Genomic DNA, 19,256 nt, shown 5'->3' with positions numbered 1-19,256 from the left:
AGAAAGGTAGAACTTTTTTGAACATCCATGTATTAATAAGAATTACTTGATAGACTATTTATGACATGATAGCAAGGCTGTGCATTTACTCACATCTGATAAAAATCTAAGTGATTCCAGAAGAGGAATCAGTTTATTTTCTCTTTCCCTCCCTTTCAACTAATAAGCTGTCTATGACACTCTGAGACCATCAGATGTCCTTCTCATCACAATTTCTCCCTAGATTCAGCATCTTCATAAGTCCTTCCTTGTCTAGTCTTTGTCATGATGGCTACAAATTATTTTCTAGCTCCGACACTCCCACTGCATTTACCAAAAGGCTCTCCATACTCTACTGTAGGAATCCGCCCTTCTTTTTCCTTCCTTCATTGATTCACTTACATATTTATTCTTGTGGACTTATGAGCTATTTTTTCAAAGGTTAATAACTCATTACAGTTGGTATTTGCTTGCTCTAATTATCCCAGACTTGGCCAGAGAGAAAACCCCTTCAAGCTAGCTGGTAAATAGGCCCATATATACATATATATGTATACATATATGTATGTGTGTGTATATATACATACATATACATATATGTATATGTGTATATATATATATTTGAGTACTTTTTTACTTTTTGCATTAAGAAGTTGTATACCTTATAAGCCTTACTTTATATCCACCCTGCCATAATGTATAATCCTTTTAATGTGTTTGATTTGATATACTGACATTGTTTTGAGAATTTATGCATCTATATTCATTGGGTATATTGTTCTACAGTTTCTTTCTTGTAGTGTATTAGGCTTTGGTATTAGGGTAATGCGGGGTTAGTAAAATCCCTTTGGAATTGTTCTGTACTTTTTAATTTTTTGGAAGAGTTTGAGAAGGATAGGCATTAGTTATTTTTTAAATGTTTGGTAGAATTTACCAGTGAAGCCTGGGAAATTCTGTCCTGGGCTGTTCTGTGTTGGGAGGTTTTTGATTACTGATTCAATCTCCTTTGTAGGTAGTCTGTTCAGATTTTTTTTATTTCTTCTTGATTCAGTCTTGGTAGGTTATATGTTTCCAGGAATGTATCCATTTATTTTAGGTTATCCAATTTGGTGGCATATCATTGTTCATTAGTCTCTTAGGATCCTGTGTATCGCTGTAACACACAGAGTTAGGTTGTTTATTTGAGTTCTTTCTGTTTTTTTTTACTATATATGCATTTATCACTATAAACTTCCCTTTCAGAACTGCTTTTTTAGCATCCCATAGGTTTTGGTATATTGTGTTTTCATTTTCTTTTGTTTCGAGATTTTGTTGTTGTTTCTCTTGATATTTCATTGACCCAGGGGTTGTTCAGGAGTGTGCTATTTAATTTCTACATATTTGTAGATTTTCCAACTTTCCTCGTGTTGTGATTTCTAGTCTTCTACCATTGTCATCAGTAAAGATGCTTGGTATGATTTCAGCAGCCCTCTTAACTTTGCTAGGACTTGTTTTGTGGCCTGTTCTGTGATCCTGGAATGTTCCGTGTGCACTTGAGTAGAATGTGTGTTCTGTGCCGTTGGGTAGACTGTTCTGTAGATTTCTTTTAGGTCTGTTCAATCCACCATATGGTTAAGGCTAATGTTTCCTTGTGGATTTTCTCTCTGGGTGATCTCTCCATTGTTGAACGTTGGTTATTGAGTCTTCTACTATTATTGTATTATCGTCTGTTTTTCCCTTCAGATCTGTTATTTGTTTAATATATTTAGGTGCGTCAGTGTTGGGTGCATATGTGCTTATGATTGTTACATCTTACCAATTGACTCCTTTATCATTATGTAATGATCTTCATGTGTTTTTATCATTCTTGGCTTGAAGTCTATTTTGTAATCTGATATAACTGTTGCTGCCATTTGCTTTCTTTGGTTTTCATTTGCATAGACTCTTTTTTCTGACCTTTTACTTCAAGCCTGTGTGTGTCCTAAAAGTGAGTTTCTTGCAGACTGGGCATTTATTTTAAACAAGATACTTCCTCCTTGGGGTTAGGACAGCTAGATACTAGAGGATGCCTACCAATGGTGCAAGGTGTGATATAGTTGACTCATAGGTAGGTCAGCAATATTTCCAGAGACCTCTTCCAGTCACTGATATACCGAAGTCGAGCTCCAGTGAGGATTTTTACTAACATGCTCTGGTCCACACATACGTTCTTTGTTATGAAGCTGGTTCTGACTTTTGTCATTCAGAATGGGGACTCTCGTTTCCCCTTTAGCACCTCACCAGTCATTCAGACAAAATTATAAAACAAGAATAGAAAATACAGTTTTACAGAAGAGGCCTCATTTGAACTGACTTTTTTTAAATAGGAAATATGTCATTTCTTCCTGTTAAAATATGTATCAGTTCCTGATGACCTTATCATAACCACACATCTGAAAAAAATGAACTATTTGTCCAAAGTATTATAAGAATAACTTGCATATATTAAATTTTGCAGTGACTTGACTTTTGAATGAGATTATCTTTAAATTTAACTCAGTAGATGTTGACTAGTAATAACAAGAGCAGCTAACAGTTATTAAGCACCTACTGTACCCGAGGCACTATGCTCAGGGAGCATTTTACAGGTGAAATTTCATTTAAACCTCACCACTTTTTTATATTATCTCTACTTGGCAGATGGAAATACTGCTTACATGCCCCGTGGTTAAACACTTAATGAGTGATTCTGCCAGGATTCCGTCGCAGGTCATCTGTCTCCATACTCTGGAATATTTAACTCCAGGCACATTGCCATCCTAACGAGAGGGATTAGGAAGTTATGTACATTTCCATTCCCCTCTCCTTTCGTCTGTCCTGCTCCCTTCGAAGTAATTGCTTTCCTATGCTGTGGGGAAAGATGATTGATTATGATTATTCTTATTTCAACTCTCGCGTGGAGAAGCCCTTTTCTCCTGTCTCTAGTTTCCTGAGGAGCACACTATACTCTCAATGAGTATTTTGCAGTGGGAAACGTGGAGGAGGAGGGGTTAGAAAAAAATCAGTTTCTGGGGAGTAAGTGGTCTTTCGAACTAAATGCCTAATTAAGAGAAAAGTTGCTGAATCTTGAATAATGTTTTTTATTATATGGAACATAAGTTACTCATATAGGAGTTAATATTACAGTGAGTGAGGCTGCATATAAATTGAGAAAATCTGAGCCAAATTTTGGTTAAAACAATGAAATGTGATTTTAATTAGAAACAGGAAGTTTCAAATTTCTTACAGAAATGATTAGGGCATTAAAATGGTCACACAAACAGTAGGGTCATATGCGACTATTGATTGTTTTGTGCCTCTAAACCCCCATGTCCTGTGCCTCGGACCGTGCCCGTGTGTCCTGCAGCCGCCTCCTTTGTCGTGCCCCTGCTGAGCCCCAGGAGCCTCTTGGAGCGGTTATTCAGCATCCTTGTGTCCTCGATGTCGGCCTACCTCCTTCTAAGCAGAGGGTATGCACTGGTTTTAAAACGTCACTTAGGTAGCTCGTTTTAGGTTATATGTAGGTGTTTCTCTAGAGTGTCTCACCTCGGGAATGAAGAATGTGTGGATTTTGAGGAATAGATTGTAAGTATTGTCTACTCTGTAAGAATCATATATGACTTGGACCACAGTCTTTCCCTTTTCATGTTATGTTCACAGTGTTACCTATTGTCTTTGTCTTTTTGTTTATTTCCTGAAGTTGCTAAAATGTCATTTTACTTTCGTATTAGAAAATTCGGATTGATTAGGGAGATATAGTAAGTCTCAAGGACTTAGAAGAGTTGTAGTTTTGTTGCATTTCTTTTGTGTACTTTAAATTATGCTTTTATTCATTCTTCTTTGAATTTAATATTTTCTTTTTGTTTTTACTCTCACATGTATCATAGTCCAAATACTCCTTTTGATTCAGAAGACTTTTAGAATATTTTCCCAAAAGTTAAAGAATGCATTTAAGATTGAAATTTTCTTACAGAAGAAAAACCAAATGCTAGCAGTCTAATTTGGATGGGTCCTGAAGCGTTCTCTTAACTCAGTGAAAAAAGTGACCTGTATCTTCCCATCTACTTAGGAGAAAAATATTCTCCACTTGCTTCTGAATTTTATTTCATCCTTACTTAAATCCTATGAGGATGAGAAATGTGCACATTATAACAAACATCGAATAGAACAGGCAGACTGAACAACCACCACTCATAGTTTTGCCCAAATACAGGATTTGGTTTCAATTAGGCTAAACCCAGGGGTTCACCATTGTGTTAATGAATTATGCCCACATCAGATGATTCTGTAAAGCCATTTTGGGACCAAGACTTAGGTTCATTTTTTTGGGAAACCTACTTGTCCTAATTCAGAATTGGGGGGATGTTCTCAGAGTCTTCATAGTAGACCCTAAGATGCTGAGTGACCTAGATCCCGCTAGCTCTTCTCTTCCCCAGATAGACGATAACCCAGTGGGTGCTGACCCTCCTCCTCTGACCAGAGCTCCCCACACCTCCTCCTGTCTTTTCATTTCTCTCTGCACAAACAGATCTGGGCACAGCAGTGAAGACGTAATATAAGCAACATGGACATTCCCACCAGTTAACCTCACAAGACCTTAAGACTGGCTTGCTTTCAGACTTAGAACTTTGAACTTTCAAATAAAACTTGAAGTCTATCAATATTCTTACTCAAGAGTAATAAACATAATGAGGCCTTAAAACTCTTTCCCTTTCTTCCCTTTATTGGTGAAATTATAGAATAAATAATTTAGTTATCAGAATCTAACAATGTATAAATGCATCTGTGAATTAGAATATGCACAGTTTTTTGACTAGATAAGAAATCAGAATATAAAGTCATTTCTGTTCTAACCCACCATTTTGGGGTGACACATGAGTTTCATTAAGAGATCACACCCAGCCCTGGCTGGTGTTGCTCAGTGGGTTGAATGTCATCCTGTGCACCAACAGGTCAGGGCACATGCCCGGGTTGCGGGCTCGATCCCCAGTAGGGGGCGTGCAGGAGGCAGCTGATCAAGGACTCTCATCGCTGTTTCTCTCTCTCCCTCTCCCTTCCTCTCTCTCAAATCAATAAAGACATATATGTTTTTTAAAAGCCACAGAATTAACTTTAAAAAAAAAGTGTGATAAGTGCTGTCGTAGAGTTTTGGGGAATTACAAAGGTAGAACTCTTATCCCAAACTTAGGTAGAAAAGGGTTAGAAAAGGCTTCTGTCACTGGTCGCCTCCTGAGCACTTCTCCTTTGTCCACACCATCCTGCAGCCTAAGATGAGCAGTGCTCGCCCGTGGAGAGCAGGTGGCTTTCTGGTGTCCCTTCAGTGAACAGCGCCACAGCAGACATGTGGTGCGTGTGTCTGTGTGTTCTCGGGGAATTCCTGGAAGTGGTGGCATTGGGTACAGCGGCGATTTTCCACCTTTTTCATGTCATGGTACATGGAAACTAATTACTGAGATTCTGTGGCACACCAGAAAGTGTACTTTTTGCCAGTCTGACAGAAAAATAGGTATGATTTTGATTCATTCACTTCGGAGGCTATTGTGCTGGCTGTTGTCATTTTTTTATTTCACAATCTAAGGGAAAGGAGGTCAGTGCCCCTGACTAAATAGTCAGGCACCGCATGTTTTAAAAATTCTAGCGACACACTGGTTGAAAATAGCTGGGTTATAGTCTATGAATATTTTTGAGATTCTTGATGCATAGTGTCAGACTGCCTTCCAGATAGTGTTTTACTCCTGTGCAGAAGGATGAGAGTTCCTTTTTCATTACACTTTTGCCAGCATTTTTTTTATTTTTGGTAAATATGATAAGTGAATATGGTATCTCCCTATTATTTTAATTTCTGTATCAGTTATCAATAAGGTCAAACATATTTTTATGTATCAGCTCTTTTTTGTTGTTGAGAATTTTATGTTCCTGTATGGCAGCCATTTTTTTAAAAATTTGGAACATTTATCTTGCTTTTTTCCTATGTATATTAATAATTTTAACTTGAGAATTATATTTTTACCTTTGTCTTAATATTTTCTTTTTATGTGTATAGGTCTGTCTTTTACTTTATGAATTATTGTTGTTGTTGTTAATCCTCACCAGAGGATAGATATTTTTTTTCCATTGATACTTTTGAGAGAATAGAAGGGAAGGGGAGGGGAAAGACAGAGAAACATCGATTAGTTGCCTCAGTTGGTTGCCTCCCACACCTGCCCAGACTGGGGCTGGGGATGGAGCCTGCAACCCAGGTATGTGCCCTGGGCTGGGAGTTGAACCCAACACCCTTCAGTGCTCAGGCGACTCCCTTGCCACCGAGCCACTCCGGCCAGGGGAGGAATTACATTTAAGTATCTCCACTATTTTAAACATGTCCTAATCTCAAGATTTAATACATTTCAAAAAAAAAGATGGCGTTGGAGTTGATATTTAAATGTTACTTTTCTTTCCTACTTCCTTTGGAAAACCTAGAAAATTTTAATTTTGTTGTGCCTTAGAAATATTATTAAGATTGTTTTAATTTTGAAAAAGACCTCTCAGTATAAATTTGCATTTTAATTTGTTTAATGTTCTTGTCTTTTCATTTCTACCCTCCCTCTTTCACCCACTCCCAACCATCCCTTAGGTATGAAGCTCTCTTTCCATTAGTATTGTCGTGCTTGATGTTTGTCTGGATACACATGGAACAAGAAACCCTACAACAATCTGGTGTTTTCTGTAAACAGAAGGTAGCTTGTCAAAATCATTGTTGTATTTATTTGAGAATATTAAAATACTCTATTCTATAAGGAAGTTGCGATGTTATTTCATCAAGCCTTCTTTCTACTTAAAGTTTTATACTATTTAAGTCATTAGTAATTTAATTAATAATTAAGCTAAACAATTAGTTTGGAAGGAAATTTTTTACTTATAACAGAAAAACACAGTTTTATTGTTTTATAGGATTATATAGGATGGGCTTTTCTTAGAGATTATTTGAGAATCACTGATGTAAAAATCATTAATAAAGGTGAAGGAATGGAAGAGAAGGAATATTGTCTTGTTTTTCTCTGCCCTTACACCTAATTTTACTTGGGAAAATATGATCATAAGGGACTTTTGTATCCCCTTGTTTTTACTCTCTGTTCATCACAGTATACTTTGAATTTCCTGTTGCTGTTTTTTTAAATTCTTGATCGAGGACATGCTTAGAGAGAAAAAGAGGGAGAGAGAGATCGGGGGGGGGGGGGGGGGGGGTGGAGACATCGATGTGGGAGAGAAACATTGATTGGTTGCCTTCTGTACAAGCCCCAGCCAGAGACGGAACCCACAGCCCGGGTCTGTGCCCTGACCAGGAATTGGACTGGCGACTTTTTGGTACACAGGATGACGCTCAGCCAACTGAGCCTCTCTGAGATAGAGTTAAATTGATCTCTCTTGCCTTTATTTTAGACGTGGTAATTATGAGAAACTGGTGATCGAGTATTTACAATTTTACTGAGGTCAGATAAATGAATATTGCAGAAAAACTTTCAGAGTTGGTCTGTTCTTAACTGGCTCCAGTTGAGTTTAGAGAGAGTAATTGATAATTTAGAATAATTAATTTCCATAAAGAAGAAACTATTGAAGCATATTAAATAATTACTGGTTTTTAACTTTCAGCCCAGGAATATTAAAACAATACATTTTGATCAAATTTAAGTAACTGGTCAGACTGTCCTTAATATTAAATATTAAAAATTTTAATATTAAATATTAAATTTTAAAATGAGGTTCATTGTGTCATTTTTTATGTTCTATTTTTTAACTGAAAGCAGATCTTCCTTTTTCTAGAAAAGAGTATTAAAGCATCCTAAGAACTGTGGGCAATTACATGGAGAGTAGGGGGTAGGGAAAGGCTCCCTTTAAAGTAACTTGCTCATGACTTTTTGGGGGGTGAGAGGGATTAAGCAAGAGTGCACCCATCTTCTTAGAATTGAGTGACTTTCTATTTTACCAAAGACAAAAATATTTTGCTTTTTTATAAAGAGGAAACGATTTCTCTACAAACAGAATTAACAGAAGAACAAAGCAACAGATCCTTAGTTTTATCGTGCTTTTTAATGTCATACCATATCTGGGTTTGAGAAGATTGGGACACTCTGAGAAACCAGGTCCTAGAAAAGTGAAGAATTAGCCCTGGCTGGTTTGGCTTAGTGGTTGGAGCATCGGCCCGTGGACTGAAGGGTCCTGGTTCGATTCCAGCCAAGGGCACGTACCTGGGTTGTGGGCTCGATCCCTGGCCCTCGTCGGGCGCGTGCAGAAGGCACCCAATCGATGTCTGTCTCTCACATCGATGTTCCTCTCTCTCTCTCTCTCCCCTTTCCACTGTCTGAAAAGCAATGGAAAAAATATCCTCGGGTAAGGATTAAAAAAAAAAAAGTGAAGAATTATATAGGGATTTAAAAGTGAAACATTTACATAGGATTTTAAAAAGCTCAATTCTCACTTTTTATTACACACAGCAGTACTACAATTCTGTTCAGTTGTTATTGGTAATGCATTTTATTTTCTGGCAGAACTTTATTAAGGTATGAGTAAGCTACAGGAAAATATTTATTGTTGTTATTAGTACAAGGTTTCTTTCTAGCAGTTGTAACTTAGACCGTCAGTTTCCTTTGGAGGCAGAAGTAAGTGAACTGTTCTATGCATGCGTATCTTTCTTATTTCTCCCAGGTCACCAGTATGCATTTCTCCTCCAGTGCGGACATAACCCAGTTTCGACAGCTCTGCCTGGATGACATCCGTAGGGCCTTTTTCCTTGTATCCTTTGTTTGGGCTTTTGTTTTCAGCTGCTGCAGCCTCCCATGTAATGGGGTAAGAGGATGTGGAAGGCGTTTCTGCCTATCACCAATAGTGGTATTGCCTTGGAGGACATTTAACCCCCTCGATTATAATTTTCTCATAGTTCACATTTAAAAAATTTTTGAAACTATAGAAAAGCACAAAGAATGGCATAAACAAATACATATGTATATATTCCTACCATCTATCATATCAACAGTTAATATTTTGTGTCACACATTTTTAATAAAATTAAGACATTACAGCTAAAGTCAAAGTCTCAACCCCCAAATTCAATCTAATTTCCCTCACCCAGTAGAAACCACTGTTATGAGTTTGGTTTATATCTTTTTATGTGTATTCTATTCCATATTCTTGTAACATCTATCTCGCAAGGTGTTGGATCACATCAGAGGCAATACTGTGTGAAGTTACTAGAATTAGACTTTTGAAAGACAGTGTGGCAGAATAAAGTCTCACACCGGGAAGGCTGGCTGACCAGCTTCAGGAAATTCACAGGGGAGTCTTTCCTTTGAACTTGCCATGGTACAGGGCTGGACCTTGCAGGTCCAGAAATAAATGTGCTCAGGCTCTCCTCTACCTCTTGCTTTCCCCTCAATCTTGCCTTCTCTCTTTTTTGCAGGCTCCTTCCACTCAGCATATACAAATAAAGCACTTCTTTCCTTGAACCCTGCATCCCCTAAATTACATTTTGTCTTTTCTGTTTACTTCCAAGCTCCTTAAAAGAAAAATCTATAGTTGCTGCTACCATTCCTGCCCCATTTGTGTACTATATCAGGCCTAGAACAGTGCCTGGCACACCGTGTGTGGCACATAGTAGCTCTGTGGATATTTGTCAGGTGCCTCTGCTGAAGCTGTACTCAGTGTTCCGCAGGGCCTCCTGATTGCAGTCTAACCTATTCAGTCTTACATAGCCACTCTATAACGCCCAAGCCCACTGGTCTCTCTCTTTTCCCTTGACTTCCAGGGCATGAGCCGTGTTCTCTTAGCTTTTTATGTCACCTCTATTCTCTTCACTTAAACTTCCTCTTCCTTTGTCTGATCTCGAGCCATGTTTTTCTCCGAGCTCCATCATTAGCCTTCTCTTTTTACTGTGCCTGGAAAATGTCATCCTCTCTATAGCTTTGACCAACACCTCTGCAAACACAACTTTGAGATCTGTGTTTCCAGCCTTGAGCCCTCTCCTGACCTCAAGAGCCATATTTCCAGCATTCTGCGAGGCACCACCAGATCTGTGTCCCAAACTACCAGCTGCTCACCCCTTTCCAGAGTTGCTCTCTGGCAGGACTCATTGCATCCGATGGCATTGCCATGCTCCCAGCCATCAAACTTGTCAGCTCTAACCGCTTCTTGTCCAGTTCTGGAGCCCCACTGTCTCCTTCTCCGTCCCACTCCTGTCATACCTGTTTGTGCTTCCCTGTCCCTAACATGGACTTCCTGCTTCTAATTATTGATTTGTCTCTGACCCGAGTAGCACACTGTCCCTGGTGTTTCTGTGTCATTCACCTAAACTGTCTGCAAGCTCTTCATCGTCTCCACAGTAACGTCAAGGCTTTTTATTACTATGCCACCAATGTAAATTTCCTGCTTCATCTTCTAAAGTAGTCTTTAATAAACCTTAAGCTTTTATCACGTCTATTTACTGTTTCTCAACTATGTCATTTATTTCCCCACTGTTTACCTTAAATGCCTCTCAGATACTTCTACATATCACCATAGTCCTAGTCAGCATATGAGCACTTGGAGACTATTTTATTCATACTTATTTTCTTAGTGCCTAGCTCTGCCCCTGATAAACACCAGACAATAACTGTTGCTTGGTTAGTTAGTTCGTTGAATGGATAGATCCATGTGTATGTACATTTAAGGCTCAAGTCACCAACTCAGATACCCTTTTTCACTGAACGTTGTCGTGATTCACACTTCCTCTTCAGGGTCTCTGTACCACTTTTGTGTATGTGTCTGTAACAGTAAAATAGCTAACATTTATGGAGCCCTTTCAATGGCAGGCACTATTTTAAGTACTTTACTAGCAATAAGTTCTTAGATACCAATAGGGTTAATGTCTATTTTAAAAAATTGATTTTAGAGAGGGAGAAAGGGGGAGAGAGAGAGAAACATCAGTGTGAGAGAGACACACTGATGGTCTGCCTTCGTATGTGCCCCAACTAGATTGAACCCAAAACCTAGGTATGTCCCCTGATTGGGAATTGAACTTGCGACTTTGGGTGCAACCAGCTGAGCCACACCGGCCAGGGCAAGCTCTACTTTTTATTTCAGCTTTAATACAAATGTAAATTTAAGAAATGTCAAAAAGATAGTCAACATTTTTTCATGCCTCATTCTCTGTTGAGTTATTTTAAACCACAATATCTTATTTCTTTGTGTAGCGGGCACATAGCAAGCATCTATGAACTGAAACGGTATTTCATCTGAAAGTGTCTGCCACATGCACTAGGTCTACGTTCTCCTTCTGAAAAAAATCATTAGCTACCAACTGTAGATGCAATAATCCTATGTGCTTGTGCTAGAGAAGAGGAAAAGTGTAACCTTCCCAAGGTCAGTAGTGACAAGTGAGGATGACTCCCAGGCCTCATTGTTCTCAGTCCATTGCTGCTTCACCTCCTCTCCTAAGAAGGTAGATGGGGCATTCATCTACAACAACTTACGGCCAAGTGCACGAGTGAGAAGGTCAGTTACCTTCATAGCAGAAGAGGCATATCTTTTCTAAATGAAAAGGAAGTTTATGTGAATTCTGTATTATTTTGCATTTCCTTAATTCTTTTTAGGTTTTCTTCTTTGTGACAGCATTTTTTGGAACTGGGAATATAGCTTCTATTAACAGGTAATTTTAAATGAAAACAGCATATATATATATATAACCAAAAACTAATACAATTGGGATTTTTGCACCTGCTTTTTATACTGAAGGATATATTTTGGAGATTGGTATATATCAGCACATGTAGACTTGCCTCATTCACTTTAGTGGCTTCATAATGTTTCTTTATGCTGGTGTTTTAGTAAGTATAGATTTCAGGAAATGATTTAAACATCCTTTTCAGCAGACATTCTTTTAAAGTTACAGTGTAAATTCTAAAATCATTTTTCTTTATGTTGATTCCTTAGCTTTGATCTTGCCTCTGTCTACTGCTTTCTGACCGTGTTTAGTCCTTTTATGATGGCAGCCCTGATGTTGTGGAAGGTTAGTTTGCTTATTTTCTTAAGATACAAATTGATTAATATGATGAACTCATTGTAACATTAAGATTATGTAACATTATGTGACATTAAGATTACATATTGTCATTGTGACAAAGTTAAATAGCATGGAAAAAAGATAACATCTCCGACGCTACAGGACAGGAGGTGGGACCCTCTGGCCTTTACTCCAAAATATAGTTAATCATTTTGCTTTACTCTTAAGCTCACTAAACTTCAAAAGAAGTTCTCAGTTAGTCCCAGGAAGTGCTATCAGGGGTAATGGAAGCCTGAGGGGAAGCGCAGTATGGATCAAAACTGCTTCGCTCCTCAAGACATGAGGTTCCCTGGGCCCATGTTCCCCACCCCTGGAGACTCGACATATAATCTTTTCTCATAATTCATGCACCTAGAATTGATTCATTCATTCAACAAATATGTCAACTGCTTGCATTCAGTAACACGCCAGGCACCAGCTGGGTGCTAAGGATGCCAATATAATGACTCATTCTCAGCTCATCAGGGGTTCACACTCTCCGGTGGAATTTAATTCACGTGCTTTCCCTTCGTCCCTAGCATCGCCTGCTTGTCTTTTCTCTCTCCCATAGTGCCTGGCACTCTTTCCATAGTGAGTACTTCCTCCCTTGGAATCCCAGGGGGGTTGGTTCCGGGACCCCACCCACCCCGCAGATACCACATCTCTGGATGCTTCAGTCCCTTACGTAATATGGGGTGGTATCTGCATATAGCCTGTGCACATCCTCTTGATTACGTTAATCATCTCTAGGTTATTTATAATATCTAACACCCTGTAAATGCTCTGTAATTTGTTGTTAGAGTGTTTCGTTTGGGGAATAATGACAAGAAAAAAGTCTGTACATTTTCAGTACAGATGGGACCATTGTAGGCCTAACTACATAGTACACATCAGCAATAATATAACTTTTCCCCCAAATATTTTCAACCCATGGTTGGTTGAATCTGTGGGTACAGAGGGCCAACTGTATATATTTGCTTAAATAAAGTAACTAATACCTGCCAAAAATCAGATCACAGAAGCACTAGTTGTTAAAAGTATGTATCTCTTAGTATTAATATTTTTTTTGGTCATTGCACTAATACAAATGTAATTTCAAGAAATGTTAAAAAGATGTTCATTATTTTATGTCCCATTCCAAATTATTTTAAAACATGTATTGCTTCCTTAATCTTAATTTACATTGTTTTTATAATGGTAGTTGTTCTTTTTTCAGTCTTTTATAGACCATGAGCCTTTAATTAAAAATAAGGAAAAAAAGAAAGAAAAACAAAAGTTTTAATTAGAATGCTAGGTCTTTAACCTCTAGTCTAATTCAGTGAGCTTTGCTGACATAATGTACTTGAAGACTCTCTCTGCCTGATGTGGCTGCAAGTGAAGGTCCTGAACTGTTTTATCCCAGAGCCTTCACTTGAAAAAGACTCTTAGGTAATTTCAAACATTTCTTTTCCATATCTCTCACTCTCCTCTTTTTAAAAATATCAAATATGTATGTATTAGAAATTGGTCTTGGGAAACTATCTCAGAATATAATCGGTGTTAGTTCTGGATTATGGATTTTCAACTACCATAAATTTTATTATGCCTTTCTCAATTTTTTACAGACTTTATTAGTATTAAAGTAAAACAACCCAAAGCAATGGTAAAGCAGCTAAGTTATGTTTACGGAGTTATAATATCAAATAACCAGATAGGCTCAAGGATCTAGATCTCAAATTATCAGGTTCCCTGATTTCTTTGATTTGGCTATTCTGTGCCTTTCACACCCTCTTGGCATCATTCGAACATGGTCCTTAATACACTGAGTTACGTGGAACAAAAATTTGTAACCGGTGTTGTTTGGAATGTGTGTTGATAATTGTTTTTTTTTATACTGCATATGCTGTTGATGTAGATTTTAAAATCAGCTTCATCACTCTTCTACATGTCATTGGTCTCATGGTTTTATTTCAGTGTTTGCTCCTCACTAATATACATAAAATGCATTAGAGAAACTGAAATATTTCTATAAATAGGAGTAACATTTATTTCAGAGAGCTTTTCAAATGCTTTGGTTACTCATGGCATCATTTGTTGTTCCTTAAACAGATTTTTATCCCATTTGTTCTTGTGATGTGTGCTTTTGAAGCCGTCCAGTTAACTACTCAGTTATCATCAAAAAGGTGGGTGAATGTTGACGAGCCATTGGATCTGTCCACTTTTTGGAAATGAGAGTAAGCATTTGAGGGTAATTCATGTGATTTTTCTTAAGACAGTGTAACATAGATTGTACTTTACCCTTTTAGTCGGAGTTCAGTTTCATTAGAGGAATCAGTTGATCAGAGCCCCTAGTAGACAAATATGCTTTCTCAGCAATGAAATGTCATTAGAATGTTATTCAAGCTAGTGAAGAGCCTCCTTACAAAACAGTAAAACATAAATGTTAAATTATTATAGTGAGTAACTTACATGTTATAGATGTTACTGTGCCTACAAGACAAACAAAGGATATCATTCTGTTTTGGGGGTTGGTTCTTAAATATGTGTTAGACATTATTTCATTTTGCGTGGTTTGAAATTAACTTCTAAATGTTAATATATGTAGTTTCTTCATCTTTATTTCTACACATTTGACAAATGGAATGGGAAGTATTCTTTCTGAGTTTGGGGAATTTCTGGAGCAGTCAGTCTTAAGCACTCAAGCTTCTGGAAAAGACGCTGTCAACTGTACTATTTGCTTTTTTAACCAATAAAATCACCCCATTGGCACCGGACTGACTGATCAGCCTCTGAAAGACACTTGAGATAAATATGAAGCTTCTTAGCAGTTCTATTATTCTTGAATCAAACTGGCATATTCTGTGCTGAAAGAAGTAACTAATATTAGCATAAATTTGCATATTCTTCCTGATGAGTTTAAGCTAGACTGGGTTTAGCATATTACTGTGCATGTGCCATAATAAAAAAAGGAACAGATTTTTCCCCACTGTTTAAAAATAGTAGAAATCTGGTTTCTAGTTTAATTTTGTATATTTTTGCAGGATATTTACATAAATTTAACATTGAAAGTATTTATACCTTGTCACTATCACATAAAAGATAGTTACTTAGATGCAATAAAAAACTGGTAACTAATAGGTACTTTTTTGCATGCATTAATGGATACCTTTTTTAGAAGAGATTTTAATTAACATTTAAGTAAAAAGAGCTGGGGACATATGGAATGAAATGTAGAAGGCTCATCGAAATGTGTGTGTGTGTGTGTGTGTGTGTGTGTGTGGTAAGTCTATGCTGAAACTAGTGCAGTGGAAAATTCAACACAAAGGGAGAGAACTGAGGCAAAGGTGCCAAAGTTGAGGCTTTAGAAATGTCTTCTCTTTTGCCCTGGCCGGTGTGGCTCAGCTGGTTAGGCGTCACCTCATGCACTGAGAGGTTGCTGGTTCAGTTCCCAGTCAGGGCACATGCCCATGTTGCAGGTTCGATCCCTGGTCAGGGTGCGTGTGGGAGGCAGCAGATCAATGTTCCACTCTCCCATTGATGTTTCTCTCTCCCTCTCCCTTCTGCTCTCTAAGAATCAATAAAAGTATTTTTTTTAAATAAAATAAATGATTCCACTTATGCAGCACTCTTGAAAGGGCAAAGTTATAGAAACGGGGAACAGAGGAACGGCTCCTGGGAGGGAGGGGTGAGGCAGGGGCCGGCAGGAGGATTGGTGCGGCCGTACAGGGTCGTGAGGGACCGTGGTGTGTCTTGACAGGATCAGTGTCAGTGCCCTTGTGATGCTGCAGTAAGATTCTGTAAGATGTTACCATTGGGGAAGACTGGGCATAGGGTACATAGGATTCCTCTATGTTATTTCTTGCAATTGTATGTGTATCTACAATTATCTAAAATAAATCATAATTCATGTTCCTTTCATATTATTGAAATACATATTCAGCATGTTAAATAACATTTTTGAAGTCTAGCCCATCACCATGGGGCAGTCGTCCATGAAAATATGAAAAGAGCTTTTGTCAAAAGTAGTATTTTCAGAAGCAAAAATATTAACAGAATATTGGGTTGTTCGATTATTCTCATTTTGATTTTACTGTGCTTTAAAAATGTGCCTGTTGTATTATGTGTAATTTTTCTTTATTTTTTTTTCCAGTCTTTTTCTCATGGTTCTTGTCATCTCAGACATTATGGCTTTGGTAAGACATTCTTGGATATTCAGTATAAATAAGATTTAGAAGTTAGGCGTCGAATTAATTTAATCAAGATAAATATGAGAGCGTTTCTTTACATTAAATCTTTAGATATTGAGTTGTAGGTGCTAGAATAACTTACACCTATAAAGTACTTTCTTTCTATGTGACTTACGCAGTAAGAGTGCTTCACAGTAAGGTGTGAAGAGTCTTATTTAATTTACCCAAATCTGTCGTTTTATACCTAGTCTTCCATGGCGCATTGTGTCTGAAATGGACTCCCACAGGAAGCTAACTTTAGGTTTATGCAATACATTAATTTTCTACCTGAAATGTCCATTTTTTTACCTTTTTCCTCCGGTTGAAAAAGAAAAGGGGAGCGGGAGGGAGAGAGGATAGGAAGGAAAGAGGAAGTGGAGCTTTTCGAGTGGGAAGGTGTTACCAAGATGATAGTGCTGATGAATGAGTTCAGAGTGAGGAGCATGTCGGTGGGCCCCTTGTATGTAGTATGTTAACAAAAAGAAGAGCCTAATTTACCTGCAAGATCAGGAGCTTCCCAGAACTACCCTCAGATATGATAATTCATTAGATGGACTCACAGAACTCACTGCAGACTTATAGCACAGGAAAGGTTTAGTGCAGGGAAAGGATGCAGATTAAAATCTGCCAAGGGTTGAGGCGCAGAGGGCAGAGTCCAGGAGGGGTGCCGGACTCGAGGCATCCTCTCCCCGTAGAGTCAGGCCAGCCTCACTCTTCCAGCATCAGTGTGTGACAGTCCACACACAGCACTGCCAGCCAGGGTCGCCAGAGCCTTGGTGCCCTGACTTTCCTGGGGCTCAACCACAGACTGTTCCCATGGCTGACCCCTAATCTCCAGTCCTTATAGAGATAGAACTGATAACATGCAGCCCAGAGCCCGCAACAAAAATCACATTATTAGACTGTTCAGTGACCGAGGCCCCCAGGCTAAACATTCCATATCAGGCGTGATAGTCCAAGAGCCCAGACATCACCTCTCAGTAGCTGCGAGCAAAAGACAGCCTCTCTGGGTCCAGTTAATTCTTCAGTGTGCAGCATCCTGTGCTAGAAGTGATGAGAGACAGCCATCGCGGCAACTTCCCAGCGTCAGATTCCTAGAGGCTGGATTCAGATGAGAGCGTTTTTGTGTTGTATTGAGCTGGACATTGAGTACAGGCATACCTCACAGGTCTTGCGAGTGCAGTTCCAGATCACCACAGTAAAGTGAGTACCACTATAAAGCGAGTCATAATCTTCTTGCTGACCTTCAGTTTATTACAGACACACACACAATACCTGTAAAGCAGTAAAGCAGAGGTGATAAATGAGGTATGCCTGTGTACGTCTGAAATCGACCACACCTGACTTTAGAACAAATCAGCTTTCAGTTTTGCTCACAAAGTGGCAAATAGGCAAGACTGTTAATAGAAGAGAATTTAACTTCTCTGGTTTCATATTATATATAAAGAGTCAGATTGTTTAGTTTAACTTAGAAAGTGATTTGTGTCTAGCTTCCGCTTACTGGCAGGCACCATCCGTCACCTGTCCCTCCTGTTTTCTCTACCCCAGCCACACCTTGGGCCTGCCAAGCTCTGCCTGTACCGTTGACGATTATATAGTTTACTCCCTCTCTCAGAAACATACTTCTCCTCACATCTCCCCAGTCACTTAGATTTTAGACTTTTTACTGGGGCAACCCCCCCTTATATTCCAGGCGAGGTGTGTACCCCTTTCTTTGTGCTCCCATAACGGCCTGCACTCTCTGGTGGTCGCCCTCATCACACGCGTGCTCCTGGTAACTTGACTGCATCATTCTCAAGATTACACACCTCCTGAAAGAGTGTTTACTTCCAGGACCTAACACAGTGACTAGCGAGTAGTAGGTGGTCAGTGAATATTTGTTGATGAGCAGATGGTTCAGCTTCTTTTCACTGAGGTCTTGGTTTTCTTTATTTCTAGTTATGCACAGATTTCACTTTTGCATTCATTTGATTGAATGGTAACACTATTTCTGGGTTTTAGACTATTGCACATTTTAGTCCAAGCAAAAATTTCAGTAAATACAGTGAATTCTAGTCATACTATGGTTATCAGGGGTCCGAAATCTGAAGCACGTAGCCCTAAAACAGCATTGTTTTTCAACTGAATCTCAACAGCCTTTGTTTTGCATGGAACCATATTTTGTTTTATTTTACAGCACTTTTTCTTCTTGGTCAAGGATTATGGCAGTTGGCTTGATATTGGAACAAGGTATAGTATATATTCACACAGAAATTATTAAGAGTCCATTGAAAAAAAGGAAATTGACATCTTAGTATGGAGGATTACAAACTGATTTTGAGGTAGGCATAACAAGTAGCAGTTATTTTAAGCCTCTGGGAGTGAGACCCATTTCTCCAGTTGTTGGCATTAACGTATTAGCAACTGTTTTCTTGGGATGGTGTGTGTATAGATGTTAAGTGTTGAGAGAGCTACAGGACAGCAGGAGGATGCAGGGACACTGCTGAATCTGGGTGTTCAGAGATCACGCCACAGTGTATGTTCTCACAGTCGCTCCATCTCTCTCTAGAAAAAGGAGACTATTCAAGTCCCAGTGGGAATTCTGTGTGGCAGTTTAAGTTGGAGGATGGGTTGTTTTGCCACAGAAACACTTCTACTCACACTTGGGGAGAACGCACATTAAGCCTGCAGGACTGAGAAAAGTTAAGGATTATTGAAGAAGGTATCAGATTGATAGAAAACTTAGTATTAAAATGTCTCTTATTGCCCACAATGTATTTTGAGTTGTACATATATTGTTTCATGAATTCTTGTGACAGCGATGTGAGGAAAATATAATTCTTTCCATTTTACAAAGGAGGAAACTGGCTCCAGAAGGTTAGGATTACACAGTAATGTGACACGGCGGTTTCATTCTTTTGCGTTGTATATGCATTTAATATAGATAATTTTTTCAGAGAAAAACCACATAGCGAATAACCACAGTGTATAAAGTATTCCTAGGCATCGGCAAGGACCCAAAATGAATGGGATTGCTGGCCTCAAGG

General features: G+C 38.6%; 1 protein-coding gene across 6 annotated transcripts in view; it reads left to right on the top strand.

Annotated features, from left to right (window-relative positions):
• PIGN (phosphatidylinositol glycan anchor biosynthesis class N) overlaps nt 1–19,256 on the top strand; it is a 70,938-nt gene that overhangs the window by 41,428 nt on the left and 10,254 nt on the right. For 3 of the 6 annotated variants that reach the window (XM_016223524.2, XM_016223523.2, XM_087819141.1), the window contains 8 exons: nt 3,344–3,446; nt 6,590–6,692; nt 8,659–8,745; nt 11,577–11,632; nt 11,917–11,992; nt 14,114–14,187; nt 16,155–16,197; nt 18,407–18,459. In XM_016223524.2, the coding sequence (XP_016079010.1) occupies nt 3,344–3,446; nt 6,590–6,692; nt 8,659–8,745; nt 11,577–11,632; nt 11,917–11,992; nt 14,114–14,187; nt 16,155–16,197; nt 18,407–18,459 (595 nt within the window). Of the gene's footprint in view, nt 1–3,343; nt 3,447–6,589; nt 6,693–8,658; nt 8,800–11,177; nt 11,479–11,576; nt 11,633–11,916; nt 11,993–14,113; nt 14,188–16,154; nt 16,198–18,406; nt 18,460–19,256 lie in introns of those variants that run through there. The other 3 variants (XR_001604021.2, XR_001604020.2, XR_001604022.2) reach the window with 3 other exon arrangements.

The sequence above is a fragment of the Miniopterus natalensis genome, chromosome 7 (genome assembly GCF_054644295.1).
Source record: "Miniopterus natalensis isolate mMinNat1 chromosome 7, mMinNat1.hap1, whole genome shotgun sequence".
In the NCBI taxonomy this organism is placed as follows: Eukaryota; Metazoa; Chordata; class Mammalia; order Chiroptera; family Miniopteridae; genus Miniopterus; species Miniopterus natalensis.
This window is presented reverse-complemented; position numbering and strand designations above follow the sequence as displayed.